Raw genomic sequence first — 11,099 nt, forward strand, 5'->3', positions numbered from 1 at the left:
ACCTGTGTCTTGTCAGATCACCATGCAATAAAGTTAGAATTAAACAACAATTCCAACCCCAGAAAGCCTACAAACTCATGGAAGCTGAACAGTCAAGTACTGAATCACCCCTGGGTCAAGGAAGAAATAAAGAAAGAAATTAAAGTCTTCCTTGAATTTAATGAAAATAAAGACACAACATACTCAAACCTATGGGACACTATGAAAGCAGTGCTAAGAGGAAAGTTCATAGCACTAAGTGCCCAATTAAAGAAAACGGAGAAAACACACATGGGAAACTTAACAGCACACCTGAAAGATCTAGAAAAAAAGGAAACAGACTCACCCAGGAGGAGTAGAAGACTGGAAATAATCAAACTGAGGGCTGAAATCAACAAAATAGAAATACAGAAAACAATTCAAAGAATCAATGAAACAAAAAGCTGGTTCTTGGACAAAATCAACAAGATTGACAAACCCCTATCCAAACTAATTAAATGGCAAAGAGAGAACATGCAAATTAATAAGATCAGAAATGAAAAGGGAGACATAACCACAGACACAGAGGAAATTCAGAGAATCATTAGATCTTACTACAAAAGCCTATATGCTACAAAATTGGAAAAGGTACAAGAAATGGACTTGTTTTTAGATAAATACATTTACCAAAGTTAAATCAAGACCAGGTGAACAATCAAAATAGACTTATTACTAGCAAAGAAATAGAAGCTGTTACCAAAACCCTCCCTACCAAAAAAAGCCCAGGACCCAGATAGTTTCAATGCAGAATTCTAACAGAACTTCCAAGAAGAGCTAATACCTAACTTCTTAATGGATTTCACAATATAGAAACAGAAGAGTCATTGCCAAATTCTTTTTATGAAGCTACAGTACCCTGATACCAAAACCACACAAAGACACAACCAAGAAAGACAATTACAGGCCAATCTCATCATGAACATCGACACAAAAATCCTCAACTAAATCCGAATCCAAGAACACATTAGAAAAATTATCCATTATGATCAAGTAGGCTTCTCCCAGAGATGCAGGGCTAGTTCAATATATGCAAATCTATCAATGAATCCATCATATAAATAAACTGAAAGAAAAAACCATATGATCTTTTCATTAGATGCTGAAAAAGCATTTGACAAAATTCAACACCACTTTATGATAAAGGTGTTGGAGAGACTGGAGATATAAGGATCATAACTAAATATAATAAAAGCTATTTACAGCAAGCCGACAGCTAACATCAAACTGAATGGAGAGAAACTCAAAGCCATTCCACTAAAATCAGGAACACAACAAGGCTGTCCCACTCCCCCCATACCTCTTCAATATAGTTCTTGAAGTTCTAGCAACAGTAATAAGACAACATAGGGGGATCAAGAGGATTCGAATTGGAAAGGAAGAAGTTAAACCTCTCATTATTTGCAGATGATATGATAGTGTACATAAGTGAACCCAAAAACTCTACCCAAGAACTCTTACAGCTGATAAACACCTTTAGTAATGTGGCAGGATACAAGATCACCTCCAAAAAATCGGTTGCCCTCCTATACACAAAAAATAAGAAGCAGAGAGGGAAAGCAGAGAAACTTCACCTTTCATGAAAACGACCAAATAGCATAAAATATCTTGGGATAACTCTAACCACGGAAGTGAAAGACCTATTTGACAAGAACTTTAAGTCTTTGAAGAAAGGAATTGAGGAGGATACCAGAAATGGAAAGATCTCCCTTGCTCTTGGATTGGGGAGAAACAACATAGTGAAAATGGCAATTCTACCAAAAGCAATCTATAGATTCCAAGCAATCCCCATCGAAATCCCATCAAAATTCTTCACAGACCTTGAGAGAATAATAATCAACTTTATATGGAAAAACAAAAAACCCAGGATAGCCAAAACAATATTAACAATAAAGGCACTTCTGGAGGCATTACCATCCCTGACTTCAAACTCTATTACAGAGCTACAGTATTGAAAACAGCTTGGTAATGGCTTAACAACAGAGAAGTCGACATATGGAATCAAATAGAAGACCCGGATATTAACCCACAAACCTATGAACACCTGATTTTCGACAAGGGAGCTAAAGGTATACAATGGAAGAAGGATAGCATCTTTAACAAATGGTGCTGGCATAACTGGTTGTCAACCTGTAGAAGAATGAAAGTAGATCCATATCTATCACCATGCACAAAACTCAAGTCCAAATGGATTAAAGACCTCAACATTAATCTGACCACTTTGAACCTGATAGAAGAGAAAGTGGGAAGTAGTCTACAAGACATAGGCACATGAGACCAATTCCTAGGTAGAACCCCAGTAGCACAGACAATAAGAGAATCAATGAATAAATGGGATCTCCTGAAACTGAGAGGCTTCTGTAAAGCAAAGGACACTGTCAGTAAGACAAAAAGGCTACCTTCTGACTGGGAGAAGATCTTCACTAACCCCTCATCAGACAAAGGTCTGATCTCCAAAATATACAAAGAACTCAAGAAACTAGACACTAAAACTCTAATTAACTCAATTTAAAAAATGGGGTACTGAACTGAACAAAAAATTCTCAACAGAAGAACTTCTAATGGCCAAAAGACACTTAAGGTCATGCTCAACCTCCTTAGCGATCAGGGAAATGCAAATCAAAACAAATTTGAGATACCATCTTACACCTGTCAGAATAGCTAAACTCAAAAACACCAATGATAGCCTATGCTGGAGAGCATATGGAGTGAGGGGAACACTCATCCATTGTTGGTGGGAATGCAAACTTGTGCAGCCACTGTGGAAATCAGTGTGGCGGTTTCTCAGCAAACTGGGAGTCAACCTACCTCAGGACCCAGCAATTCCACTCTTGGGAATATACCCTAGAAATGCCCTATCATACTACAAAAGCATTTGTTCAACTATGTTCATAGCTGCACTATTTGTAATAGCTAGAACCTGGAAACAACTCAATAGAAGAATGGCTAAAAAAGGTGTGGAACATATACACATTAAAGTTTTACTCAGCGGTAAAAAAAAAAAAAATGACATCTTGAATTTTCCATGCAAATGGATGGAAATAGAAAACGCTTTACTTAGTGAGGTAACCCAGACACAAAAAGAGGAATATGGTATGTACTCACTCATAAGTGGATTCTAGCCATAGTTAAAGGTCTTTGGGTCTATAATTCGTGATCCTAGAGAAGCTAAATAACAAGATGAACCTGAAGAAAATCATAGAGTTATCCTTTTGGTTATTGGAAGTAGACAAGATTGCCAGGCAAACTTGGGTGCACGGGGGTTGGGGGTGGAAGTAAGGGGAAATGGTTAGATAGAAGGGAGAAGGGGAGGATGTGGGATAACTTGGGGAAATGGGATGGGGGGAGGGAGGAATGATGGATATGGGAACAGGGAAGTATGTATCTCAACTAAGGGAGACATTTTAGGATCTGCAAGTGACTTATTTCTGGAGGGGTTCTCAGGCCCAAGGAGAGGTCTCCAGATTGTTCCTTGGGCAGCAGAGGAGAGGGTGCCTGAACTGGCCTTGGCCCATAACCATACTGATGAATATTTTGCATATCAACATAGAACCTTCATCTGGCGATGGATGGAGATAGAGACAGAGACACATATTGGAACACTGGACTTAGCTCCCTAGATCCAAATAAGAAGCAGAAGGAGGGAAAACGTCAGTAAGATAGGCAGGACCAGAGGGAACCTTCATCCGAGGATGGATGGCGATACAGACGGAGACCCACATTGGAGCACCGGACTGAGCCCCCCAAGGTCCAAATGAAGAGCAAAAAGGGGGAGACCATGAAAAAGGAAATCAGGACCACGAGGGGCGCGTTCACCCACTGATACAAGGGGACTGATCGAATGTGAGCTTACCAAGGCCAGCTGGACTGGGACTGAACGAGCATGTGATCAAACCGGATTCTCTGAATGTGGCTGACATGAGGGCTGACTGAGAAGCCATTGCCAATGGCACTGGTTCTTGTTTCGTGTGCATGTACTGGCTGTTTGTGATCCTAGTCTGTTTGGATGCTCACCTTCCTAGGTCTGGAGGGAGGGGGGAGGAACTTGAACTTCCCACAGGGCAGAAATCCCTGACTGCTCTTTGCTTTGGACTGGAGAGGGAGGAGGAGAGGGAGTGGGGGGGAGAGGGAGTGGGGGGGAGGAGAGGGAGTGGGTGGAATGGGAGGGTATGGGGAGGAGGGGAGGAAGTGGAAATTTTTATAAACAAACAAATAAAAAAAAGAAAAAAAAGAGAGAAAAAATCTGAGTGTTTGACCATAGAGAAATAGGCATTCATTTGTTGGAATTGATTGCAGCCATTGTTAATGAAATTTTCAAGTAACTTTTGTAACCTAATAAACTGTTTATAATTTAATATTAAATGACGTTTTATGGTAAAAAAAAAAAAAGAAAGCATCTTCAGCAAATGGTGCTGGATGTCAACATGTAGAAGAATGCAAATAGATTCTTATCTATCCCCATGCACAAACTCAACTCCAAATTAATCAAAGACCTCCATATAAATCTAGCCACACTGGACTTCCTTGAAGAGGAAGTAGGAAGTAGCCTTAAATGCATGGGCATCACTTCCTAAATATAACACCAGTAGCACAAACACTGAGAGCAACAATTAATAAATGGTACCTTCTGAAGATGAGCAGCTTCTATAAGGCAAAGGATATTCTCACTAAGACAAAATGTTGGCCTACAGATTGGGCAAAGGTCTTCACTAACCCCACATCAGACAGAGGACTGGTCTCAAAAATATATAAAGAATTCAAGAGACTAAACATCAAATTACCAAATATTCTAATCAAAAAAAATATTGCACAGATCTAAACAGAATTCTTGACCGAAGAATTGCAAATGACCAACAGACACTTAAGGAAATGCTCAACACCCTAGACCATCAGAGAAATGCAATGAAAACAACTCTGAGTTTCTTTCTTAAATCAGTCAGAATGGTTAAGATCAAAAACACCAATGATAGCTTAAGCTGGAGAGCATAAGGAGTAAGAGGAACACTCATCCATTGTTGGTGGGCGTCAAACTTGTACAGCCACTTTTGAAATCACTGACTGTTTTCAGAAAATTGAGAATTAATCTACCTCAAGCCCCAACAATACCACTTTTGGTCATATACCCAAAGTTTGCACACTCATATCAAAAGGACATTTGCTCAACTGTGTTTATAGCAGTACTATTTGTAGTAGCCAGGATCTGGAAACAACCCAGGTACCCCTCAAGCAAAGAATCAATTTTTTTCTAATAGCAAAGATAGCTTAATATTGGATAGAAATTAAGGGATAAGATGAAAGGAATGAAGGTAATTATGCTTCCATCTCATACATCCAATCCTTAATCCAACACATTGTTTTCCAAAATTTAAATCACTGATATTCAGCTCTAAGAGATGCAAAGGGCTCAGTTATCAGACTTGGCAACTCAAGGCTTTCTGAACTAAGTGAGACCATGCTTTGCTGTACTGTCCTTATCTATAGGGATCAAGGCTGCTAATATTTCATGCTGGTTTAATCATTGCTTGTATTATGTAAATGCATCATAATGTGTAGCTTATAGTTCTTATACATTACACTTTGGAAATTTTCTACTCACATCATAGGTTTTCCAAAGCATTTTGAAAGTCAGCTACTCATTTTTTGGCAAGATCTGAGGCCCTTACCTCTGGGGACTATGAAAGTGAATAAGTCTGTCCAAGAGACATTATTTCTTTTGAATTTGTTCCAAATATTTTAATGAGGTTATCTAAAAAAAATAGAGATGTCCACAAAGCTAATATAAATTAAAGAACTATTTTCTAATTAAATAATCTAGCAGCCTTTGAAAACTCAAAGACTGCCAAGCTGGAGCATGCTGTCATTTGGCATTTAGTCCTTGAGATAATTGTGTTTTTCTTATAGTGATTACGTTTGATCATGAAAATTTGTAGAAAGGTTTGATTTTCCTAGACCTTCGACGTACAAGGACATGTTTCTAAACGGGAAATAAGGGACCTTAGTGAGCTTCTACTTCATTATCTTTAAAGAGAGAAGATTTCTTTTGCTCATTGAAATTCTTCATCATCAGTGTTTCAAAATTTAAATCACTAGCTTTGGATTGTTAGGTACTAATATACATATGAGGTATGTCAATCCTAATATATCTCCTTAAAGCAGTAGCTTTTTTGAATGTTTCACTTCAGTGGACTGAAAATAAAAAAAGTCACATAATTAATTTAGAGATCAATTTTTTGTTTGTCAGAAAATAATGAAGTTTGACAAATTAATTTTTATTTAATCTATTAACTTTTGTATACCTGTATAATTGCAGACTTTTTTCTGTAGATATTTTCTCAGAAGATGAGATTATCCAATTGTGCTTTACAGTAGATGTTGATTTTATATTTAAAGATTTTCTATTTTAGTTATTCACGTACTTGGATACACTTACACCTCTCAAAAAGAGTGAGATAAAGGGAAATATTAATGAAATGTGCTGGGTACTGTCTCTTGGTAATCTTTCTGTGTTTACTGAACAACTTTAAGCTACCATGTGTTGTCAAAAGCACACAAGCACATAAAGAATTTGTAATCAATACATTAAAAGACCCTTCATTTTCCAGTACAAAAATTAGGCCTAATATGTATGCTTATGATGCCAACAAAAAACACATATTTTAAATATTCCTCTGCTAATGTCTTAAAGGTCATGCATTCTCATAAGAAATGCAAAAATTGGGAATATTAAACAAAATTACACAAAACCACATGCACAAAAACAGAATATACAAAGTATTTTTCTAGGCTGATTTGATTTATTTTGTTTTATCAGTTAACAAGTAAAATACATTGTATGTTTTAAAAAGCAAACAGATTTATTCTTTTATTTTATTCCATGTGGAATGTATTAACAAAGATGTGTAAATACTTTTAGATACATTTAAATTAAGATATTTAGAATAGCATATTTTTCCAAGTGGTCAGTATGTGGGGAAACAAATGTCTATCAAGTAGCTACTCTCAAATCTTTCTCTTTTAGTTTGGTATTGTGTATTATTGTGCATGATATTAAAAAACTGAATAGTTTACCTGGATATTTTCCCTTCCACTCTTATGTGTTCTGTGAGTACATGATTATATATATATATAATATATATATATATATATCATGATATATATAGAGAGAGATATATAGAGATATCTCCTAAATGTCTAAAATTGACAAATGAGAGAAAATATAATACAATTCCTTCAGACTCTGATTTAAACAAACTAATATTTTCATTTGTATCAGTGTTTTGTCAAGTGATATATTTCACACCTTTTTATTAGTTATTGGTGATAAAATTTCAGTGCTATGCAAAGATTTTTTAAAAGAAAAGATTATATAATTCAAAAAAGACATATTCTTAATAATGGATAATGCTATTATTTTTCAAGAAGTGTGTAAACATCCAAGCAGTGGCAGTGCACACCTTTAATCCCAGCACTCTGGAGGCAGAGGCAGGCAGATCTCTGTGAGTTCAAGATCAGCCTGGTCTACAAGAACTAGTTCCAGGACATGTTCCAAAGCTACAGAGACACCCTGTCTTGAAAAACAAAACAAAACAACACAAAAACAAAAATAAAAATGAAAGCAGTCATAGTATTCTCCAGTGTTTATAGAATCAACCCTTTGATAATCTACATTATGCATATGTCTAGTATTATGTGGCCTATTAACTCTGCTTTTTCTCTATTATAATATTACATAATAATCATATATAACTAGAAAGTTTGATTTGGTGAGAACCAATGCTAATCAATACTGAAGCAACTGAATGTGTAGAAGTACAATGCAGAAGACAGAATTGAACATAAGTTATGTGATAACCCTCTGTTCTGTGACAGGCATGCCTATGGCAGTTAGGAACTCAAAAGTGACAAGGACAGATGTTTTGGCTCGGATGGCAGTATAAATGTGAAGGAGACATGTATAAGGTGCATCCCAACTGCTCTTACATATGCTCTGACTCTGCACATGTCCTCTGGTACCAAGTCCTTGGACAAGAAATTTTCTTTATTGCTATTAGTTCGGTTATATTTCTTCATAGGTAAATTTTGATATTAGTATATATAATAAAACAAATTATTTCTAAGATGCATGATTTTAATCCAAGTACAGAAGTACAGAAAATGGTTCATGGGACACATTTATGCTGTTTTTTCTAACCCAGACTATGTCTACATTCCTGTTAAGTGAACAGAAATTCTCATGACTTTATCTCAGCTGATGCTCAAAGTGAATCATCCAAAAATAGTGACCACAGCCACCAGTGAGATGTCTGATGTTCTGGGCAGTGGTAGGTGTTTCATAAGAACACCAACAAACACTCTAGAAGATGGATATTATTGAAGTCCCTGTGGTACAAATGTTGAAACAGAGGCAGAGGGAGACTTACTAAGATGGTCAAGGTCAGAATGACACAAACTGAGTGAACCTCATGCTGTAACCAGGTGTGGCTTCAGGGTCCATGGCTTTCCTCACTGCTCTGTTTGTTTCAGGTATTTCTCATATTCCTTCTTGATACATCATGTACAATAAAATGAAAGATATTATTCTGACACAGTAGTTATTATATTTCATTCTCCACTTAGTATCATTCAGGAAGCAGTGGTAAACTTGGAAATATTGTGCAAATGTGAAAAGGGAAATTATGACAGAAGCAGAGTGAGAGGTCAGAAGAAACAGTGCTTAGAGACTGGGAGACTGGGAGAGGGTGAAATATCGTACAACCCCCTTGTTTTTCAGAATACAAACAAAGATATGCTGATAATTATGTTTAGAACATGAACCCAACCAACACCTTTGCATTCTATCTACACATTTTCTTTGAGTGTTCAGCTTTTGGAGATCCAGGCATTTTTCTGGATTTTGTTTTTCTGGAAAAACAAAAATGGTCTGCTGTTTCAGGACATGGTAAGAGCAATGGTTAGTTAAAGTAAAGTAAAAATCTTTGTCAAAAACCTGCTGGTGGATGTAATTGTGTTACTGATTACGATAAACAAGCATCACATGCAACTGTAACTACTAAAATAGATCAGAGTCAGATGAACTAATTACTTCTGGTAATGATGTGCTCAATAATATTTGAGATATTTGGTACACATTAAAATCTACTTAATTTCTAGATTGAATGAGATGTGTATGATGACTAAACTTATCTTGTGAGGTGTAGTTTGTATGCCTACTGGCACGCATCTTGGAGGACCAATGTTACTGTGGGCATTACACAAATCCATGTTTTAAAATATTCTCCACAGATATCACCAGCTCAACCTTGCTCTTTATAGCTAGTAGATGTATTTTAGTTTAATGCCACAATCATTTCTTAAGTTTCTTAAAGGAGAGAGTTTTACTCTGCTGTTATCAATGGCAAGGTGTAATGTGCTTTAAATAACTACATTTAAAAGTTTGGGGGACAGAGATACCTCTGTATAAATTTTTACCTAGGACTTAGAGATTTATTGAGAGAAAGTTATGGAACTTTTTTCAAGAGGAACTTCAGTAGATATTTGTTAAATGCCTATTACTGCTCACTACTGTATTATAACAGAATGGGTTCATAGCCTTGTTCACAGTTTGTGGCAGGCCCTGTTCTGCTGAGTTCCTTCTCTGGAACAAACCTGATAGAAGAATAAATGGGCCAGAACAACAATGTCACTGAATTTGTCCTGCTGGGCTTCACTCAGGATCCTGTGGGGCAGAAAATATTGTTTGTTATGTTTTCACTCATCTACCTTGTGACAATGGTGGGAAACCTGCTCATTGTGGCAACAGTGATTATCAGTCCCTCCTTGGGCTCCCCAATGTACTTCTTCCTTGCCTCTCTGTCACTCATGGATGCTGTTTATTCCACTGCCATCTCACCCAAGTTGATTGTAGACTTGCTCCGTGATAAGAAGACCATCTCCTTCACAGCATGCATAAGCCAGCTCTTTATAGAGCATTTATTTGGTGGTGTTGATATTGTCATTCTGGTAGCAATGGCCTATGATCGCTACGTGGCTATCTGTAAGCCCCTGCATTATTTGATTGTCATGAATCGACGGGTATGTATCCTTTTCTTAGTGATGGCCTGGGCAGGAGGGTTTGTGCATGCTTTGTTTCAAGTTCTTGCTGTGTATAAACTTCCTTTCTGTGGTCCCAATATCATTGACCACTTTGCCTGTGACATATACCCACTATTGTTACTTGCATGTACTGACACCTACTTCATTGGCCTCTCTGTCATTGGTAATAATGGGGCCATGTGTATAGTGATCTTTATCCTCCTCCTATTCTCCTATGGAATCATCCTAAGATCTCTCAAGACTCACAGTCAGGAAGGAAAGCGTAAAGCCCTGTCTACCTGCAGCTCCCATATCACTGTGGTTTTCCTCTTTTTTATTCCCTGTATTTTCATGTATGTTAGACCTGTTTCTAGATTTCCTGTTGATAAGGCCATTACTGTCTTTTATACAATTGTCACTCCCATGTTGAATCCTTTAATATATACTTTGAGAAACTCAGAGATGAAAAATTCTGTGGAAAAACTCCTGCAAAATTTATTAAGTCCCAATTGAATAAGACCTTCTTCTTGATGCTTATATTTCTAAACACTAGGCAACAATCATGAATGAATTCTAGTAGTATGTGTTTACATCTTGAACATTCACAATATCCATTGCCATTGTGAAACTACCAAAATTGTGTCCTTTGTAAATATTGCTCATTGTTGTGACTTTTACAAAATAAATACTGTAGTTGCTTGTTGTATCATTCATTTTCTATGCTATCTATTTTAACATTTTTGATGAGCTGTTTATTGTAGTTCATGTCAAATTTTCAATAAATAATCTGCCTTAAAATTTTTCCTACACAATATTTAATCATTTTTTTCTTCTCCCCTGTCTTTTCCGGAATCTTCTCCCTTTGCTTCTCAACCAACTTCATGTTCTCATATTGGCTCTCTCTTTCTCTGTACTTTTCCCTCTAGACCTCCCAAAAGTAAACATAAAAATGTAAAAACAAAAACAAAGAAGCAAAAAACAAAGATAAAAATGGCAATTGATACAATTTGAAA

At 36.6% G+C, this 11,099-nt stretch overlaps 1 protein-coding gene across 1 annotated transcript; it reads left to right on the forward strand.

Annotated features, from left to right (window-relative positions):
- The first annotated feature begins 9,675 nt into the window (after positions 1-9,675).
- Positions 9,676-10,599, forward strand: LOC148121072 (olfactory receptor 4A5-like). Its single transcript, XM_087908723.1, has one exon. It carries the CDS (start codon positions 9,676-9,678, stop codon positions 10,597-10,599), a length of 924 nt encoding a protein of 307 aa, XP_087764849.1.
- The last annotated feature ends 500 nt before the right edge of the window (positions 10,600-11,099 follow it).

Source organism: Myodes glareolus, chromosome 8 (genome assembly GCF_982192425.1).
Source record: "Myodes glareolus chromosome 8, mMyoGla1.1, whole genome shotgun sequence".
NCBI lineage: Eukaryota > Metazoa > Chordata > Mammalia > Rodentia > Cricetidae > Myodes > Myodes glareolus.

What these genes read in the sequence shown, in the direction of transcription:
- LOC148121072 (XM_087908723.1), top strand. Translation starts at nt 9,676, where the DNA reads ATGGGCCAGAACAACAATGTCACTGAATTTGTCCTGCTGGGCTTCACT.